Source organism: Helicoverpa armigera, chromosome 26 (assembly GCF_030705265.1).
Source record: "Helicoverpa armigera isolate CAAS_96S chromosome 26, ASM3070526v1, whole genome shotgun sequence".
Classification (NCBI taxonomy): Eukaryota; Metazoa; Arthropoda; class Insecta; order Lepidoptera; family Noctuidae; genus Helicoverpa; species Helicoverpa armigera.
This window is the reverse complement of record NC_087145.1, coordinates 2,812,357-2,832,952: the sequence shown is the minus strand read 5'-3', so window position 1 is coordinate 2,832,952 and position 20,596 is coordinate 2,812,357. Positions and strand designations below refer to the sequence as shown.

Here is a 20,596-nt window from a genome sequence, read left to right as displayed (position 1 = left end):
TGACAATAATTTTTTTACTCATATTTAATTTGGGTAGAATGAGTTACCTTGAGTCGAAGGCGAAAAAGGATTAAATCACATATAATTAAAATTACATGGTTTTAAATTTCTAATCGTTCTGCAAACATGACCTATGTAATATCTCCCAAATTTTCTTCCACTCTTTTCAAAACTTTTTTCGTTCCACCCACCAATAGAGGAGTAAATTAATAATTCATATTTCTCAAAAACATTACTAAGTCAATGTTTACTCTATCTTCTTTGTACCAACCTGAACTCATAAGTCTGTCCTTCAATAAGATCAGGCACAGTACACGTGGTCTTATCCGCGGGCACTTCCAGAGCCTTCTCCCAGTTGCCGAACTTGTCCTTCTTCTCCACGATGTAACCCTCGATGGGGGCGCCTCCGTCTTCTCTGGGAGGGGTCCACTTGAGGTCCACGTGGTCCTTGTCCCAGTCGGTGACTGAGGGTGTTCCTGGTGCACCTGGGAGGGAGAAGATGGTGGAATTAAATTGGAGGTTAAGTTTTAGGAGTTTTTAATAGGTATCGTAGTAACAAAATAGGTGTTTTTATAGACGTACTGTACAATAAAGTGGTCACATGGTTGGCCAAACGGAAAATTCGTTTGTTTCAGCAAACTGAATTTTTGGTGTTTGAAAATAATCATTTTATCCCCACAAGATTGAGATGTTTCTCTGTAATTCTTTACATCTTGATTAAACAATTATTTCATTTTCTTTTTATTTTAGTTGAGAGGAATAACAAATAGCAGTACCTACATTACACAGTAGGCACAAAGTATAGATGTATATTTTTTATCTATTTATATAATTACCCGCGAAAATGAACTTATACTTTATCATGAAACGAAACTAAGATTATAATGCTACTTTTAAAAACCTATCTTATTTTGTCAAATTCCCATTTCTTAAACTTACCAGGCTCGTCGAAGGGATTCTTGGCGACGATGGACTCCTCAGAGGTGAGGGGTTCCGACTCGCCCTCCGAGTTCACGGCCGACACGCGGAACTTGTACTCCTTGCCAGGAGTCAAACCGGTCACGTCACATTCTGTGGAAATAAAAAGGATTAAGAATTTTGAACCCCATATTTGATGTACTACTAAACTGGAAAAATAATATAAAGAGTGAAAAGTTTTGTTTTATAAAGCCTTATAAAACTACATTTTTCACTTCGTTTCGTTTCGTATTTTATATGCTCAGGACAAATTTTATGTAGAATAAAAAATTGCCATGAATGACATAAGGAATAGATCGAATTTTCAATTATTCGTATTGGACAAATAAAATACTCACGTCATAATCTATGAATCCAGATTAATACTAATACTATATTATATAGCAGGAGACTGTTTATACATCCTAACCTCAGGAATTAGATAGCCTATTTCTTGAGGAAGGCTATACGAACATGCTGAGGCCTTAGCGCCCGGGTGCGCGAAGTAATGGGAAACTAGTTATATATTTTGAGTTGAGTTATACTTACTAGGCTCATCGGAGCGGGCACAAGGTACCCAGCATCCGGTCTCAGTGTCCAGCTTGTCGATCTGGTAGTACTCGATGGGGGCGCCACCGTCGTCCTTCGGCCTCTTCCACTTGAGGGTAGCGCCTTCCTTGTGGACGTCGGAAATCTGGGTAATACAAACAAATATGGATTAATACAATAGGCGGCCTTAACGTTGGAAAGCAATTTCTTTCAGACACCCTTGGGATAGAATTACGTACATTGAACAATGAATTAAAAAAATGGAATGCGTAAGTGTTCACAGTGTGTTAAAACAAAATACAGCTAGTTATTATCCTGGTGTAAATACAAATTAAGAATATGAAGTTGCACCGAACATACTGTAATAAATGTGGAATTCGCGCACATTTGATCAAGAACACAAAGTAAGAACGTATCGCTGCGAGTCTAGCGTGTGTTTGCGTACAAAGGTTGCAATTTCGCGGACATTTTATAAATGATCACACTTAATTCGTTACTATTGCAAGAGCTATACACTAGTGGAATCACAGAGTAAGATTTATATAAGCCTCCCAAGGTTAAGCTAAGATTTACAAATTCTCACCTGCAGCGGTCCTTCAGGCTTCATCGGCTTATCAGTGACCACCACATTAATAGTGACCTGATCCTTGCCACTGGAGTTGACAGCAGTCACAGTGTACTCTCCCGAGTCATCGCGACGAACTGGTCTGATGACCAGCTTCGTGAAGTACTCGGGACTGTCGATCATGACTGCCTTTGATGGACGGAGAGGCATGTTTTGGTATCTGTTGAGTTGAAGTTGGTATTAGAATTATAATATTGTTTTGCGTGATGCAGTCGGGTTAAGAAAAGTTCTCAATCCCTGGGAATATTTGTTTTTGTTGGGCTGATAAAATATTGTAGGTGGATGTAAAATTTTATTTTGTACGCTAGTGTTTGGAAAATCAAATCTGGGATCTTGAATCTTTAAAAACATCTTAACACTAAGCACATCCCAGATAAAGTACTAATGGAATTATTGTAATATTTTTTTTTGTTTGGTTATTAATGTTTGTTGTGCACTTTTTTTTTTAATCTAACCTACCACTATCGAATCTCTCTATAGCTTTAAGGTTGGCTGTAAGAGAACCCAATTCTGGGTTAAGCTCGCCATTGTACATAAACAGTCTGTATTCTTTTTATGTATTTATTGTTAAGTGTGCAATAAAGAATAAGAATAATAAATTGCAAAAAAAAAACATAAATATATAAATGAAATCAACACCCATGATAATATAGATATGTAACTTTTTTAGTGTTCATTTTTGCGTACTTTCAAACAATTTTCAAGTAGTTTTTTTTTTTTTTTAATTTCGCTCATTTGTCACTACTTTTGAAAAACTAATTATTTCTTTAGCTCACCTCCATTCAACAGCAGGCGCGGGTTCACCAGTAATCGCAGCCTCCAACTTCAGCGTCGACCCAGCAGAAATAGTCACATCTCTGAGGTGACGCCTGTCGATCTTCGGAGCCAAGAACCTGGGCTTAGCCACGAAGTTCTTGCTGGCTTCTGAAGGTTTACTCTGACCGGCCTTGTTGATGGCGATCACGCGGAACTGGTATTCGTTGCCTTCGATTAAGCTGGGGAAGGAAAGTGAGATTAGCTTTCTTGCTTGAGAAAATACATAGGCTGCATTTTATAGGGTGCAGAAAGTATTTCCTCTGGAACTCAGGAAACAGCTAGATAACAATAATTTGTTAAAGAGGTTTCAAATGTGGTAAAATAAGGGGTTGTAGTTAAAAATGCGTACTATATTGTGTTAGCATATTCAATAATTCTGGTGAAGAAGCTACTTACAATAGGATCTCAGTCCATCTCTTATGCCCACTTATGACCACTTATGATATAAAGCCACTTCCTTAAGCTATATATACTTAATTTATGCAAATTCATAGCTATGTTAATAGCCATTGACGTTCGTGATGCGTATTTTAGCAGTTCACTAAACTGATGAACAAATTTTTAGGTTTAATTTTCGCGCTTTTTCTGTCTGCTATTATAATACTGACATAATTCCGTTTCCCAAAAGCCATTTTCACTGTCAACAGTGTTAACTTACCCAGTAACAGTACCCGAAGGTGTAGGCGTATGTGTCTCCACAGCCTTCTCCCAAATAGGGCTGTATTTATCCTTCTTCTCAATGATGTATCCAATGATGGGAGATCCTCCGTCGGATAGAGGCGGCTCCCACTTGAGGTCCACGTGGCTGGCTGACCAGTCGTCTGGTACTGGGGTACCGGGCGCGTCTGGGATTGCTGTGGGGAAGAAATGTTAAATTTTAGAATGTGTATGGTTTTAAATAGTTGAGTAAAATATGGGGGGGTTGTCCTTTGACAAGCGAGAAAAGATAAAATTCTCAAATTGTGAGATTTGGCATTGCAATTAGCGATCACAATCTCCACTAAACGTTTATAATACTTTTAATCTTCTCATTTAAGTAATTATTGTATTCTTATGGTCCAAAAATATTTTAAACTTTAATGGTTGAGACCATTATAAAGCCTACATTTTTTTATTATCTGACACAAAGATTAATCCTACTGATTAACATACGGTGACAAACTAGAAGCCTTTTGTGATACAGTGGAAATGAAACTCACTGGTACCCGACAACCCAAGTAACTTTTCAACCTGATTCCATGTGTAAAAACCATGGGACTTTGCTAGTACATACGTAGGTAAGTAAGTAAAATAAACTTACTGAACGGATCCTTAGCGATGATAGAGCCGAATGTCTCAAGCGGCTCCGACTCGCCTTCCTTGTTCAGCGCCTTCACGCGGAACTTGTACTCGTGCCCAGGAATTAAGCCATCGACCTGAAAATATAGAGTAAATGTTATACTATCGATATCGAATTGTAATAAGGAGTAATAATGCATGATTTTTTTCTGGGAATATAGGTGAAGTATACATATTATGTTTGATTTAATATTATGTCCTCCCTTATGTATTAACCCTATGTATTTCCTAATGTACTCTCCCTATGCACTCGCTTATGTATTTCATCTACTTCCTAATGTACTTCTTCATATATTCATTGTTGTGTACTTTTCCTATTTAACGAATCATTAATACTTTCTTATAAATAACCTTATGTAATCGGATAAATTATGAACTACTCCAATGTACTCCCTTATATACATTATTATTACTCCCCTTTTGAACTCTGTTATGGTCTCTCGCTGTATACTACCTTTAAATTCTCTCTCTCTCTATTGATTTACCCATTAAAAATAAACACCCTATAAATAATTCAGGACCCTTACCTCCATCTCAGGCACATTGCCATGGGTCTTGCCAACTGGCACCCAGGATCCAGTCTCCGTATCGTACTTCTCAACCAGGTAGGCTTCGATAGGTTCACCGCCATCATCCTTGGGCCGCTTCCATTTGAGGGTACATCCGTCTTTGTGGATGTCTGACACTTCTAGCGGACCCTCGGGCTTGTCGGGTTTAGCTGGAAGAGAATTTGTGGTTAGAATTATTGTTATGGTATAAATTAACTGATGAAAATTTTGATCTACGGAAATTGCTGAGCCTTTATAAAGGAAATCAATGTAAGATTTTTTGTAAATAAATGGCTTTTCAATACGTTTATAATTTGCTTGAAAGTAAAGAAATAATGATTTTGTTTGCGAAGGTATGTTAAATTGGCGCGTTCCAGTTGTCATTTGAACTTTTTGGCAGTTGTTATAGGTTGAATCAGAAACCCAGAAAGTTCTTTGGCAGTCTTTAGACAGATGCCATTGAGTCTGACAACTAGTCTTACTAAAGGGTTCCCCGGGTAATTGGTTTGAAGAGGTCCGACAGGCATACATAACACATAATCCATATAAAACACAAGTACTCAGTACCATCTAGTTAAACTGAAAGCCAACCCCAACATAGTTGGGAAAAGGCTTTTAAAAAATCTAATAATAAATACTTACAAGTAACAATAATCTCCAATTCAGCGGTATCCTGTCCATACTTGTTGACGGCCTGAATCTTGTAGGTGCCCGAGTCCTTGCGGCGCGGGCTCGAATGTTGATACTTGCTTAAGTACGGTACATTCACCACTGAGGGGAAAAATAATGATATTAGTATGTATGTAGCTGCTATAATAATAATATTGTAAAGAGGGAATTTTGTGTGTGTGTGTATGTTTGTTACTCTTTCATATGCCTTCTTTGATTTGATTTACAGAGTTTGAAATAGTTACCATTAATATATGTAGCTTAGACATCACAATAACATATGAGCTACTTTTTATTCGGGTTCGAGAAATAGTTCCTTCTGGCAGCGGGTGAAACAACTGGTGGAAGTTACCACCAGTCATAGTGGTGGTCATAGTACTATTTATGGTACCATTTAGTAAGAGGTACTATTTATGAGTGTGTATGTTTGTTAATTCACCACTCATAAACAGATGAACGGATTTTGATGAAACTTGCAAGTGATGTAGTAGCTCATACATAATAATGACGTATAAGTAGGCTACCTTATTTATCCAATCTAAGGAAGTCTCAGAAAGCAATTGAAACCAGTAACCTCTCTACAATATTCTATCACAAAAATACTCACATTTCAATCCATTGCCGCTACTAACGGACTTGCCGTTGAGTGTCCAAGTGACATCCGGCGCGGGTTCGCCCGACACCTTGACGTCCAGAGAGATCGGTTCTCCCTCGCGTACCTTGATGATGCGGAGGTTGCGACGGTCGATCTTGGGTGCCACTGGAAGAGAAGATGGAAATGATTCATTCATAAGAAAAAATAAGAGAGGATTTGGACAGTTTCAATTGGTAAGATGCTGTTCAATTTTATTTTTAAACTAGCTGATCCCGCGAACTTCGTATCGTTTAAACCTTCCCTGGAACTCTACAAACATTTTAAAACCAAAAAAAGCCAAATCGGTCCAGCCATTCTCGAGTTTTAGTGAGACTAACGAACAGCAATTAATTTTTATATATAAGAAGAAGAAGATTATGAACCCTAAAGTCGTAGTTGCAATATAACACGTTGGACCAGTAACTATCCAACAAGAGATACACTTTATCCGACTATAACATTAATAGGATAAGATCAGTTGCGATATTTGGGCTTTACAAAAGAAATCTACAGAGATTAAGCGACTGAACAGTTTTTGGAGTACGAAACATCGCTAACGGAACTTCGTTTTGAATATTCCAGAGCATACGTGATATAAGACATACGACAAACAAGTTCCAAAATTGAAGTACGGTATAAAATTAAAGACTATGATTTTTTTTTATGAATGACTGTTCTATTTTTCCTTCTCGTCTTTTCCAATATGTCCATAAACAAATAAATAAAAGTACTCACGTCTCCTAGGCTTGCAAACAACAGATTTGCTGGCATCAGAAGGTTCACCAGGTCCGGCCTCGTTGACAGCTTTCACGCGGAACTCGTACTCCGTACCCTCGTCCAGGTTGGGAACTGTGGCCTTCTCGTTGTCATTGGGACCGACCTGGAAATGGAAAATGTTATATGTTTTAGTGTGCAATCGGTATAAAAAGAAATTATGTTATAGGTTCGTCAAACTATTTGTCGTCACGGAACTTTAAGCGAGTTTGCGTAGAAACCAATATTTTAGGTATCAGCAGGTACTGGAAAAATGGGCCACGTAAGTTTCGTGAGAAATTTAAATTGTATATTTTGTCGGAATTTTCGTCGGAGACTCTTTTACACAGTTGAATTATTTTGATCTTTTAATACTATAACTATAATGTATTTACTGTGTACGTTACTGATCCGAGTAATTCAAAAATGTGGGTTGGCAAGATAACTAAACAACTAACGTAAATAAAATCCTTTTGTATCCAAATAAATAAAACCGAAAGGGGATAATCTCAAAAAATACAGTGTACATGAAACTTCAACTTCCAAAATAACGGTACTACATAGTTAAAATTACATTGAAAAATTAGCAGTACTTTTGTACTATTTTATTTAACTTCTACTCTTCTTTCATGTGTTTACTGTATACATAAATGGTTAAATAAATTAAATTAAATTCAAACACTTCAATACCCTCACCTCGCAAGCTTTCACCCACTTAGGCGATCCGACCTCCCTCTTCTCAATAATGTACCCAGTGATGGGAGCCCCGCCGTCCTTCAGCGGCTTCTCCCACTTGAGGTCCACGTGGTCCTTGTCCCAGTCCACCACCTCGGGAGTACCGGGCTTGCCGGGCTCGTCTGGAAGATAATAGTTTATTTATTTAGTTATGTATAGGAAAAATCGATACATGCAACAAAGTTACGTGTTAAATGTATGACCAATTACAGGCAAACACCACATGATGTTAAAAGTGCCTTTATAGCCGATTTTGTGGGTTAAGTTTTATTGGTAAAATAATGTGGTAAATAGGCAAATTTTTATAAAGTTACTTTCAAAACATATTCGTAGTATGTACTATTTCCAGACTGTATGTGTTTTTGTATTAAGCCAATTGAAAGTCATTAAACCGACTAAGAAGTTTAGTACTGTCTTTTCCCTGAGAGAATTCTTCTCAGAATGTAGATGACCCCACAGAATTTATTAAAATTAATTATCAAAAAGAAAGCATTGAGTACACCTTTCTTACTTCAAAAACACATTATCATGAAGACATCCAAAAGATTCTCAAAAAATAAGCTACTCCAATAAGCACTCACCGAACGGATTCTTAGCAATAATAGAGTGTTCCGCCTCCAAAGGCTCCGAAACCCCCTCATTATTGACAGCAGACACCCTGAACTTGTACTCATGCCCCGGCACCAGGTTCTCCACCTCGGCCTTCGGGTCCTTGGTCTTGAGGGCGGGCATCCAGCGGCCTGTCTCTGTGTCCAGCTTCTCGACCAGGTAGTGGTCGATGGGTGCTCCGCCGTCGTCTAGTGGCGGGTTCCATTTGAGGGTGCAGCCTTCTTTGTGGACGTCTGAGATCTGGGGGGGGAAGAGAGATAATAGAAGACTTAACTTTTGGTTTAAAATGGATACGGTTGGTTTTCTAGTGGCTCCGTGGCCTAGGGAACTAGATTAACGTCTGATAGGCAATCGCTTTATGTAAAATGTGTACACAGATGCATCCAATTTGATTGCAGGAAGCCGACCCCAACATACATAGTTGGGCAAAGGCTAGGCAGATGATAATTGCTTTAAAACTCGTTACCACCATACTCAGCTTGGTCCCAATCAATATAATAAATGCAAAAGCAACTCTACTCATCCGGCTTTCATGCCAAATCCACTGAACCTAATTACATAAATGATTCCAGATACATAGATAATCTAGAACCTGGGAAAGTATATAGGCTACTTTTTCGGATAGGAAGTAGTTCCTTATGAACGCAGGTGGAACTGATCCGGGTGCGAAAACCAGTTCTCCTGGGGACAATTAGATCCCAACTGATGTTAACACTTACCTTCAATGGACCCTCAGGTTTAGCGGGCACATCCAGCACATTGATCTGAATGGTAGCCTCATCCTTGCCACTGCTGTTCTCAGCCTTCAGCACATAGGTGCCGCTGTGTTTGCGTGTAGCTATCACCATGGACAGCTTGGTCCTGTAGTCTTCTACGTCCACTGTCAGATCATCGCGAGTGGACAGGCGTTCCTTGTTGTGGAACCTGGGGAAAGAGTACGTTGATGTAGCTTATGTTTTAAAATGTATATAATTATCCGAAGTAGAGAGAAAATCTTTGACGTTTGCACTTATAACTTTTTTTGGAGTATAAAAACTTTAAGATTATTGCTCACTCACATGTTTTAAGATATAAATTTATTTGTACTATTTTAGGCTAGTTTCAAAACTTCCGAATACATTTAGTTTATGAGACTAAAATATTCATCATCATAAGTTTTTTCATATAGACCTATCTAACGCAGTCCTATGAAGAAGAACCGAAAGAGGCTATATATGTAAATATAATGATGGCTACCATCTCATCCAGTAAAAGGATTTTTTTTAATATAAATCCTACTAATATTACAAATGTGAAACTTTTATGAATGTACATGTTTTGTAATTCTTTCACGCATGGTGTGAACGGCACGGTTCGACCGACTTGGTTGAAATTTGGTATGTAGATAGATGATACCCTGGATTCTTAATAGGCCACTTTGTATCAACACACCGTGCGGGTGAACCCGCGGGCGGCAGCTAGTTTTCATATATGTAATCTCTACAACCATGTATAGTATATAAACTTACCAAGTCTTAGTCGGTGGCGGTTCGCCGCTGACCTTGACGTCGAGGCGGATGTTCTGTCCCGCCTTCAGCGTGATGTCGCGCATGTTCGTGCGGTCGATCTTAGGCGGCGCTGTTAAGACAAAAATAGTTAAATTAATGTGTGTTTTTGTTGGTATATAAAAGTATAAAAATGTTGCTCAATTTGGTCCTAGGCAAAGCAGTAACATTAATGTGGTTTTTTTATAGCTTTTGGTTGGAAAGTATTTTAATTTTTGCTCTATGGGGACCATATGGTTTTTTTTTTATTTAAAGTGTAGCAGCATAACATATGGAATTAAATTTTGAGTAGGTAACTATGGATTATGTACCTACGCTAATTGGGATTATTGAGCATATAAACTATTTGTACTGTTTTATGAGGCATTCCATAAAATTATAAGCCTAATAAGTGCCTCTAGAAAATATTATTTTGACTAATCACGTAATTAAGTCGGAAAGAATAGTAATAAATTCCGATGGCATCACGGATAAAATTGAATTGAAGCCTTCGACTAAAATATGACCAGGAAAATTGGTCCTTAGAACTTTTTTAGTACTTAAACTTGATTGTCGACTAAACTTTTTATATGTAAATCAAATAAATTCAGGCCAACTTACCGAATCTATCCTTAGCCAGCAGATTCTCGGAAGGCGCGGAAGCCTTACCGGGTCCGGCCTTGTTGACCGCCTTCACTCGGAACTGGTAGGTCTTGCCTTCGATGAGGTCCGGTACTCGGGCCTCGGTCTTGTTGCCGGGTACCTGGTGAGATAGTGGGTGGTTAGTGTCTTCAGGGATATGAAGTGTTGAAGTTGAGGAGTGGAAATGATCTTTGTATTTTCTGAAGAAAGTATTTTAATTTTAAGCTCATAAATATATGTATTTATTCAAAAATTTTCCTTTCTAAATAGGTAGTATTGGGTCAGATATTTTAATGTCTTCGCAAAAAGACTATCAGACCTCACTTTAAAATATAATTTGAAAGAAAACCTGAGCGCGTAAGCAATAATACGACCTTTTTATTACCATTTACTAACAAGTAAACTCATCAGACAAAAAATCAGAGTTTTTATTATCATTTTTTATACTAGTTTAGAGCAGTGAAAAGCAAAAATCCTAGGTTATCTATATTGACATTTTATACTACTTCAGTGTCCAAAATAAAAATTCTGGGTTATCAATATCGATATTTTCTTTCTTTAAAATTCTAGGTAAGGTAAGGTTACGTACCTCAGCAGCCTTCACCCACTTGCCGGTATCCCTGTCCTTCTTCTCCACAATGTACGCGGTGATGGGTGCTCCGCCGTCGTTCTTGGGAGCTTCCCACTTGAGATCCGCGTGGTCCGCGCTCCAGTCCTTGAACTCGGGCTTGCCGGGGGCGTCGGGCTCGGCTGGAATATGGAGATAGTATTTTATAAAAGTCTTTTAATTTGTAGAGGACAGAAGAATATACACTAATTTTATTTAAGTAAAGGGTTTGTCTATTTCCATGAACTCTATGATCTCAGGGACTTCTAGAGTGTAACCTATTTGAAAACGTTTAGAGTAGGTACACATTAGGCGTTGTGTACCCTCTCTTATCATAATTTTTTAGCTACTTATATTACTTAAGATTTTTCAACGCCAACGGTGGGAAATGGTTAAAAAACTTATCTCATATGACGTCGTCGTACAATTACTTAAATTATGCACATAAAAAATGCATTTACCATTCATAGTTTTAATTCAAGTTCTCCAGGTGAACTTATTTCATACCATATATAAACAGGGTCTTTCAAAAATGTCTCACATTAATATTTCCTATGAACCTTCGCCAAAGAACCTTCAGAAAAACTCACCATAAGGATTCTTAGCGGTAGTAGCAGTATCAGTAGTAAGAGCCTCACTTTCACCCTCAGGGTTAACAGCCTTAACCCTGAACAGGTAGTCCTTGCCCTCATTCAACCCTGTAACGTCTGCTTCCGGGGTCTTAGTGGTACAAACAGGTACCCATCTTCCGGACTCGGTGTCCATACGTTCGACCACGTAGTTCTCGATGGGTTCGCCTCCGTCGTCTTCTGGGGGTTCCCATTTCAGCTTGCAGCCGTCGGCTTTCACGTCTGATACCTGGTGGTAGAAGTTTGCAAGGTAAGTGGGGATTAAGTAGATAGGTGGGGCTACTGGTCTTATTAAAGTATTCCCTATTTAACGTACATAAATTATAATTTAATATTGCTGTGGATCACATAGTGATTCATAATGGGACTGGGAAGTAGTTAAGGGCTATAATGGGACTGGGAAGTAGTTAAGGGCCATAAAATATTAAAGTTATTATACCGTTTCCAGATGGGTAGTATCTTCTGTGGCTAATCTATAATCTAGTGTGGGGTAAAATACCCTAGGGTCTTAGAATTGCATTGAGATTTTCGATTTTGTATAGTCTAACTAAGAACAGTCAAACTAGATTAAAATATTTTTTGGACCATTCATTTCCCCTATGATTCTCTATGTATGAGATATGAAGATAAAAAACGACTGCAAAATTAAACCAAAAAAATAACGAGCACAAACCTTAAGAGGTCCTTTAGGCTTCGAAGGCCTGCTGACGACCTCAACATCAATTTCCACAGTATCAGTACCGGAGTCATTCTTCGCCGTCACCACATATTTTCCAGCATCAGCTCTGGTCATCTTCTCCATGGCGAAGGAAGTATGGTAGTCCTTGTTCTCGATCTTCAGCCTCTCTTGGGGCTTCAGGGCTTCGCCCTTGAAGGTCCAAGTGATCTTAGGTTCCGGTTCACCCTTGACGTCGGCTTCCATCTTGAGTGGGGAGCCAACCTTGATCTTTTTCTTTTGTAAGTCTTTGCGGTCGATCTTTGGTGCCACTGTTGAGAAAAAACGTAGGTTAGTTTTACGTTAATTTGATAAATAATTCAAATAATGTGTAGTGATTTATTGAAACGATTTCGTTGTAGATATTTTATATCAGAATACTCGTAGCTTGTTCTGTTTAACTTCACAGTAGAATTTTCAGGAATGAAGTGGCCGATTACACAGCTATTCAGCTACATTTAGACAAAAGATACATCAAATACATACATAGATGTGTGGCTATTTGGTCCTGTTTTACCCAGTTGAATTGAATTTGAATGTATTCTGATGAAACTTGACAGTAATATACCAGCATATGCTACTTTGTGGCCGCGTAATGTGTTGAATTCCCTCGGGAGGCGGGGATAAATTTTGATGAAACTTGGCAGTATAATATGGGAACATAGAGGCTACTTTTTATCCAGTTTCAGACACTGGTTTCCTCAGGTAACCGCTTGCAAAAGCTAGTAAATACTCACAGAATCTAGGCTTAGCAATAACACTCTTGCTAGGATCGGAAGGTTCTCCAGGCCCAGCCTTGTTGACCGCGATGACACGGAACTCGTACTCATGGCCCTCTTCCACGTCGGTTACGCGGCCCGTAGGCCTGTCTCCTGTGGTTTTTAGGCAGTCTGTCCAGGACCTGGAAGTAGGAAGTTGGTATATGGAGCGTAAGTTGAGTTGATTTTGGGAATTTGGTAAGAGGTGATTTGAAAATTGTATATTGATGATTTTATACAACTTGCAAAAAAGTGATATTTTGGCTTTGAAGTTGTAGTAGACCACTTACAAAAATAAAGGGACATTTCAGGACTTCATTTGAAAATAATATACAGATTTTTCAATATTAGTAACTTCCCTGTCCCATGATGATGTATATGTAATACACACCAATTGTTTAACTATTGTGTCTGCATCGTGGTCAGTGAAGTGGTCAAAAATGGTGGAAGGACTCAAATGCGTGCTACAAGGTCATTGAAAAATTAATTTCGAACTGCTTCACATAGATTTTTTTCCAAAGCGTTAATGCATAAACTCATGTTCCATGTTATTTGCCGATGCTTATACACAGGATGTCCCAGTTTTTTCCATAGCTGGTATAACCGCACCTCTCGCCCTCTATCTAAGTTATCCTTAACTTAAAGTTAGAAGATAAATAATGTTCATACCTGCCACCCTTCTCCCTCTTCTGCACGATGTACCCAGTGATGGGAGCTCCGCCGTCGCTCTTGGGCGCGGACCACTCCAGCTCCACGAAGTCCTTGTCCCAGTTGCGGGGCTCTGGTCTTCCTGGTTTGCCAGGCTCGTCTGGAAAGTGTTGTAAGGTTAATATCTTGTATGTTTTATGTACCATATAGGTGCATTTGAAAAAAGGTTGAACGACGGGTGTCTGACGAACAATAATTTATATGTTGTGTCTGGGATTGACGGCGTTCAATGCCAAATCAGAAGTAATGAGGCTTTGACGGCTGTTGTGCATCTATATGGCTCTTTCTTAAATTTACTATCTGCCTAGCTATTTCTCAATTACATATATAGGATTCGGCTTCCACTCTATGTGGACACAAATAAATACCAGTGTTTGACAAGATTGTCTGGTCATATAACCACTCTAACCCAGTTTCACATGTAGTAAGAAAAGCCGTGTTTGACTATACGCAACGACTGCCAAAGCTGTGCAAATGATAGACAAGTCCTTTATCATATCTCCCGGAACCAGAAGCGACTCCTTTGAATATAGATATTATCATCTATCTACGTACTTATATATCTGTTACTTAGCTAAGAACTAATGTCCCTAAAGTATTTTACCTCATGCAAAAATCTTTAGTTACTTACCGAAGGGATTCTTAGCAATGATAGGCTTCTCAGTCTCCAGCTCTTCAGACTCTCCCTCCTTGTTGACGGCCTTCACGCGGAACTTGTAAGGCTTGCCTTCCGATAGACCGGTGATGTTGGCCTTCGTGTCCTTGGCTGTTCCACATGGGATCCAAGTGCCTGGGGAAGGTAAGGTTTAATATGTTTAGTAGGATGAATTATATGCCAGTGGAAAATATATCCTTTTTTCTTGGTATATTGTAAATGCTGTAACTTGTTTGTGCGGAATAACTTTTGTCGATCTATCAACCTTGTGTTTGTTTTTGTGAGAAATATATAAAAAAGTAATCCTGAAAATATACCTAACATACGAGGTTTTGTACATCCTATACATACACAGAAAACAGATCCTGTATCTCTCTGCGTTTTAAAGCATCACAACACACTGCGAAATTGTCTTTCAAAAGCAAAAAATCTGTTGTGTAGCCGCGAAATTATTCGTAGTTGGACAGCTCAACAGAACAATAAATACTCCTCATTGTATGTACTCAGACTCGAATAAGACGAAATTTCTTAAAGCTTTTTTAAATTACTTTCCACAATTACTTATCAGGGCTTCTCAGTTTTTTTCATAATCACTTTATAAGGGTTCAAATGATGATCTTACCAGTAAGCGGATCAAGTTTCTCAATCTCGTAGTACTCAATGGGTGATCCGCCATCGTCTTCTGGTTTCTTCCAGGAGAGTGTGCAGCCGTTCTTGGTCACGTCTGCCACTTCCAGAGGACCTTGAGGCTTGGATGGTTTGCCTGGAGATGATAATAATTATGAAGTCATTATAAAAACAACTACAGCGCCATCTACGCAATATATAAGGAACTAATAAGTCGAAATTTTGGCTATCATTGTTAAAAGTATTTTATAGGAATTATATGCATATGATTTTAAATTGGTCTAAACATATAATTGAATTAGAAAATCGTTTTCTTTTCTTCTTAAACTTGAACTTAAAATTAAAAAGTTAATTTAAATCTAAATTCTGTTTCTTATAACTTTGTTGTGACCTACTTTTACTCCAAAAAAAGGCCATACTTTGCATCAAAACACAACAAATTTTGAACCAAACGTCTAGTATAGTCAACAGTAATGTTAGTTATTTCAAAGTTTAAAAAAACTCACCAAGTATAGTAATTTCCACCTCAGCTTCATCTTCACCAACCTCATTCTTAGCCTTAATCACATATTTGCCCGACTGGGCCCTCTTACTCTTGGTCATCAAGAACTTGGTGTTATAATCCACATTGATGATCTCCAGATTCTCCCTGTTCTGCAACTCCTCACCCTTGAAGTACCAGGTGACCTTGGCTGGGGGTTCTCCGAAGACTTTCACGTCTAGGGAGACTGGCAGACCAGCCTTTACGGTAATCGGGTTCAAGTTTGTGCGGTCGATTCTTGGTTTCACTGTTGAAAAAAAAGTTAAAAAGTTAATAATTATAAGCATTTATTTCGAAAAGCTTATTTTTTATGACGAATCCTAATAAAATACAATATAAGATATTCAATCAAATATAACAGTTTTAAATATAAGGGTTTTGTTCTAAATAATAGCAAGAATTCAATAAGTTATATTTGTAGAAAATAACATCAAAATTATATAGGCAAAAGTTTGTGAGGGTGTATCTGTGTGTGTTTAATGTAACTTCTCACTTGCTGAATGGATTGTGATGAAACTTAGCAGTAACAAAGCTTACACATCAGAAGCTAGCCATATTACATAATTTAAGGCACTTTTGCAATAACAAATTTTACTCTCACTTTCTAGGACACCTAACATAACATTTTTGAAACCTTTTAAAACTAAAAATACTCACAGAATCGTGGCTTAGCAGTATGCCAGTTGGTGTTCTCCGAAGGTTCGGACTGTCCAGCCTTGTTCAACGCTCTGATGCGGAACTGATACTGGTTGCCTTCCTCCAGCTTAGGAACTGTTCCCTGGCAGATGTTGCCTTGGATCTCAACAGCCTGGGAGATGGAAAAATTGTGGGTTAAATGTATACATTATCATAATCATATCATGAGATGTCAAAAAAAAAACAATATGGTCCAAATCAAGATGAAAAATTAACATGACAAAAAAGTAAAATCATTGCTTATATTGTTCAACTATGCAAAATACGACGTATTTTTTTTCAGACATTTAGGTCAGTACTACTAGATAAGGAAAAATCAATTACACATAAAGCATTTTATAATGAAGTCTTATTTTGTCACCTGAAGTAACAACACAGATAATTTGAGGAGCATTAACTTAAGATTCATATTAAACGGACATCCTAGACATTTATCTCCCGTTTTTCTCAGTGAATTTCTTAACATAACAACACTAGTTATAAAATAGTCATAACTTTTTCACAGTACATACCTTAACAAACTCCCCTCTATCTCTATCCATGACTTCAATAATATATCCAGTGATGGGAGCTCCATTATCCCTGATAGGTGGTTCCCACTTGAGTTTAGCGGACTTCTCATCCCAGTCCACGATGTCCGGAAGACCAGGTGGTGCGGGAACATCGTATGGGTTCTTGGCGAGAATACCATGGTCTGTGTCGAGGGGTTCTGACTCCCCTTCTTCGTTTAAGGCTTTTACTCGGAACTGGTAAGTGTGACCCGCTTCGAGTCCTGTTGGGGAAAATTTTGTTGAGTTTATTTGATTTCTACAAAGCTTAAAAAATTGCTACGTAACTTCATTATCATCTAGTAAGCTACAAAGTTTGATTTGATTGAATTTCGAAATTGAAACCTGCTTAAAATATAAAATCTATTCGTATAATTTTATCAATCCCAGAAGAATTGATAATTTCAACGTAAATATATTTTATTTTTAGTTTAGTAACTATATAGTTTTTTTTTTTTACAAAAATGATAAGTAGGTAGTTTAATCTTGTATATAGTGTGTACACATTAACTTGTAAATAAAAACGTTCAATACTTGATCTAAATTACATTTTTGGGATTTTAGAACATATTTTTTTAAAGTGAAATATTTTTAGCTAGCTCAACTTTACACATTTATTTTCTATACTTCTCTTCTAATAACACCTCATACTTACCAGTAACAGTAGCCTCAGTGGTATCAGGGTCAACAGTACCAGCCGGCACCCACTTCCCGGTCAGGGTGTCCATCTTCTCCACCACGTACGCACTGAGGGGCAGACCTCCCGTGTGCTTGGGCTTGTTCCACTTGAGCTTCACGTGGTCTGCGTGGACGTCGGAGACTTCTAGTGGACCTTCGGGTTTGCCGGGTTTGTCTGTCAAGGGAAAAAGGTTAGATGTTAATACTGCTAATAAATAAATATAAATCATGGGATTAGTAGATTTTTTTGATAAAACATATACACGTGGAGTGGACGTTTTCGTCAAACTTTTTGCAGTCACGAAACATAGAGTGAGTCGCTGCGCAAAAACCAATTTCAAGTGCGGTGGTTTCAAGGTGGCAGGGATGCGAGAGGAGATGACATGGGAAAAAAGAGTGTCATGTATGTATTGTTTGCCACGTATCTGAATTATTTCTCATTGGTATGTTGCCTTATTTAATTCTTGCAATTCTATATAGTGCAAGCGAAAACGATTTTAAGGCAACGAACCTCCTCATTTCACCAACATATGTACATTTATTTTTTAAGCTTTTATGTCCTTTCACACATGCCTCTTAAACAAGAATTGAAGGGCTACAATATTCAGGATTCAGAGGATATAAAAGATTCACTTAAACACATACTTTTTGAGTCTATAAAACAGTATATAAAAATCAAATAAAAAATAATACATACCCAGCACAGTAATTTCAACAGTAGCTTCATCAACACCGCTGTCGTTCTCAGCCTTCAGCGTGTAAACACCGGTGTTCTGCCACGTCGAGTCGAAGATCTGCATCTTGGTGTTGTAGTCTTCGTTCTCGATCTTGAGTCCTGGACCTGTCTCCAGGACCTAGGTAGGGAGATAGGGTGTTATAATCTGATGATGTGTAAAGGTTTTGGGAGATGCAAACTTTTGTTGTTTATGCAAAAACCAATATTTTTTACCAATATTGTATATACGAAAAAAATATATATTCCCGAAATGCTCTGGAGCTACTGGGTTGATTACGAAATTCTTTTACTGTTAGGGTGATACACCATTTTTAGGTGATATAGACTAAAGTTTTCTGAGGTACGGGAAATTAGGGAAACCCTCTTACAAAGGGATATCGGGTTGCCCTGGCAACTGGGTTGAAGCAGTCAGATAGGCAGTCGCTCCATGCAAAAGACTGGTACTCATAACCCAACACAATGTTATGGTACTCCCACATTGCCGTTAGAAAATGTTTGTAAACATTAGGTTCTTCTGGTACAACCAGTATTTAATTACCAACTATGATCATTGACATATCTTAACATCGATATAACTTGAGGAGCTCACCTTCTTGGCGAAGGTCCAGGTCTTGGATGGTGGGGGTTCACCCTTGATGTCGACATCCAACTTGATGGTGGTGCCCGCGCGGACGCGGATAGCGTGCATCTTGTCGCGGTTGATGTGCGGTTTCACTGTAGGAACAATATTATCTTGTTAGATATGGAAATAAAATAATGGTATGAAAGAAGATAACATGTTCTGAAAACCCCAATTTTTTTTTTTTTGTAAATTGGGATAGGGACTGTATGATGAAATAAAATAGCTTTTAAATTCATAGTTACTGTACTTATACTAGGACTTCCATCTGGAATGTATTTAAATCGATAATTTTTCATACCCATTTCTATATCGCACTTCATATCCATTTCTATATCGCACTTCATCCAGATAATATACCCGGCATGTGCGTGGAGAAATAGTCTCCAAAATTAAAGCTCGACTGCCATCATCTCCCAATCAAAGAAAAAATCAAAGAAGTCCCAATAGCAAAGAGAGTAGAAAAAAATAAAGTAGCTAAGTAGACACTCATTCTCCCTCAAAACTCCATCTGTTTTTCTGTTTATGAAGCACACAGAATTTGCAAGGACCCCTATTTTCAGCAGTGAACATATCGCAAGCTCTTGTCCTATAAGACTAAATAAGAGAGACAAATAGTGTTCCAATACTTACAGAACCGTGCTTTAGCCGTATGCGGTTGCGTGGCGTCTCCCGGTTCGCCGGGGCCGGCCTTGTTCACGGCCTTCACACGGAACTGGTATACGTTGCCTTCTTTCAAGTCCGGTACACGGGCCTTGCATTCCGGTGTCTGAGGGGAAGAATAAAAAAGTTTGATATATATATACTACATGCTTGATTACTATGTCTTAGTTTGAAGATTGTGCTGTGTATATTTTTTGTTGAAGGTAAAATAAATAAATATGTAAATCAGAAGATTCCGGTAGAAGTCAGTTCCAACGGTGGAAAAAAAGATTTCTGAATTTTGACTGTTGACACTGATGAATATGTATATCTTGACGATTCCTACTCCATAGTACATACGCCAGCACATGAACATTGAGTAGATTGTCAACCTTAGCACAAATCGTGGCAGGTTAATGTTCAATTGACAGATTGGGGTAGGTTAACCTGCTGACGTCTGCATTATATCGTAGGATGTTTCAAGTTTTATTAAATTAACTGAAGTTAAGTAAAATAACCTATATAATCTTGAATAGTAAAGTAAATATTTCATTATAGCTATAATAGTTCTACACACACAAAAGTAAAACTTACATTGGTAACAAGAGCTTCAGTCCAAGACCCATATTTCTCCTTCTTCTCAATAATGTATCCTGTGATGGGAGCTCCGCCGTTGTTCTTGGGAGCTTCCCACTTGAGGTCCACTCGGTCCACATCCCAGTCTTCAATGGTTGGCACTGATGGCTTGCCGGGGATGTCTGAAAGTAAGGATTAATGAATAAGTAATCTTTGTTTCTATGGTTATAAGTGTCAACTATCAGATTATAAAGGGCATAGACGGTTATAATATGAAGTGCGCGCTAGGTAACTTTAATCAAAGTTAGAAAACTATTTCTTGCGACTAAGGTCAATTTACACAAACTAGATAGACGTCTAATTACGGAAAACAGCAGCCTACCATTAATGTATACCTCTAATACTCGAAGGGGATTTATGTAACACGATTGATTCCCAAAGTAAGCTAAGCCAAGACTTATAT

The 20,596-nt window shown here is 38.2% G+C and overlaps 1 protein-coding gene across 1 annotated transcript in view; it reads right to left on the bottom strand.

Moving 5' to 3' along the window:
* LOC110373907 (twitchin) overlaps window positions 1-20,596 on the bottom strand; it is a 118,298-nt gene that overhangs the window by 44,860 nt on the left and 52,842 nt on the right. Inside the window, exons 78-108 of the mRNA XM_064041697.1 lie at window positions 20,152-20,315; window positions 19,549-19,684; window positions 18,886-19,010; window positions 18,258-18,414; window positions 17,538-17,735; window positions 16,847-17,106; window positions 16,296-16,446; window positions 15,604-15,885; window positions 15,093-15,233; window positions 14,447-14,605; window positions 13,777-13,915; window positions 13,087-13,250; window positions 12,308-12,621; window positions 11,596-11,863; window positions 10,988-11,148; window positions 10,378-10,519; window positions 9,742-9,850; window positions 8,953-9,157; window positions 8,206-8,473; window positions 7,586-7,746; window positions 6,872-7,016; window positions 6,110-6,262; window positions 5,476-5,604; window positions 4,813-5,003; window positions 4,248-4,362; window positions 3,606-3,801; window positions 2,908-3,126; window positions 2,090-2,291; window positions 1,507-1,651; window positions 940-1,071; window positions 272-485 (exon numbers count right to left, since the gene is read on the bottom strand). Of these exons, the coding sequence (XP_063897767.1) occupies window positions 272-485; window positions 940-1,071; window positions 1,507-1,651; window positions 2,090-2,291; window positions 2,908-3,126; window positions 3,606-3,801; window positions 4,248-4,362; window positions 4,813-5,003; window positions 5,476-5,604; window positions 6,110-6,262; window positions 6,872-7,016; window positions 7,586-7,746; window positions 8,206-8,473; window positions 8,953-9,157; window positions 9,742-9,850; window positions 10,378-10,519; window positions 10,988-11,148; window positions 11,596-11,863; window positions 12,308-12,621; window positions 13,087-13,250; window positions 13,777-13,915; window positions 14,447-14,605; window positions 15,093-15,233; window positions 15,604-15,885; window positions 16,296-16,446; window positions 16,847-17,106; window positions 17,538-17,735; window positions 18,258-18,414; window positions 18,886-19,010; window positions 19,549-19,684; window positions 20,152-20,315 (5,545 nt within the window). The remainder of the gene's footprint in view (window positions 1-271; window positions 486-939; window positions 1,072-1,506; window positions 1,652-2,089; window positions 2,292-2,907; window positions 3,127-3,605; window positions 3,802-4,247; window positions 4,363-4,812; window positions 5,004-5,475; window positions 5,605-6,109; window positions 6,263-6,871; window positions 7,017-7,585; window positions 7,747-8,205; window positions 8,474-8,952; window positions 9,158-9,741; window positions 9,851-10,377; window positions 10,520-10,987; window positions 11,149-11,595; window positions 11,864-12,307; window positions 12,622-13,086; window positions 13,251-13,776; window positions 13,916-14,446; window positions 14,606-15,092; window positions 15,234-15,603; window positions 15,886-16,295; window positions 16,447-16,846; window positions 17,107-17,537; window positions 17,736-18,257; window positions 18,415-18,885; window positions 19,011-19,548; window positions 19,685-20,151; window positions 20,316-20,596) is intronic.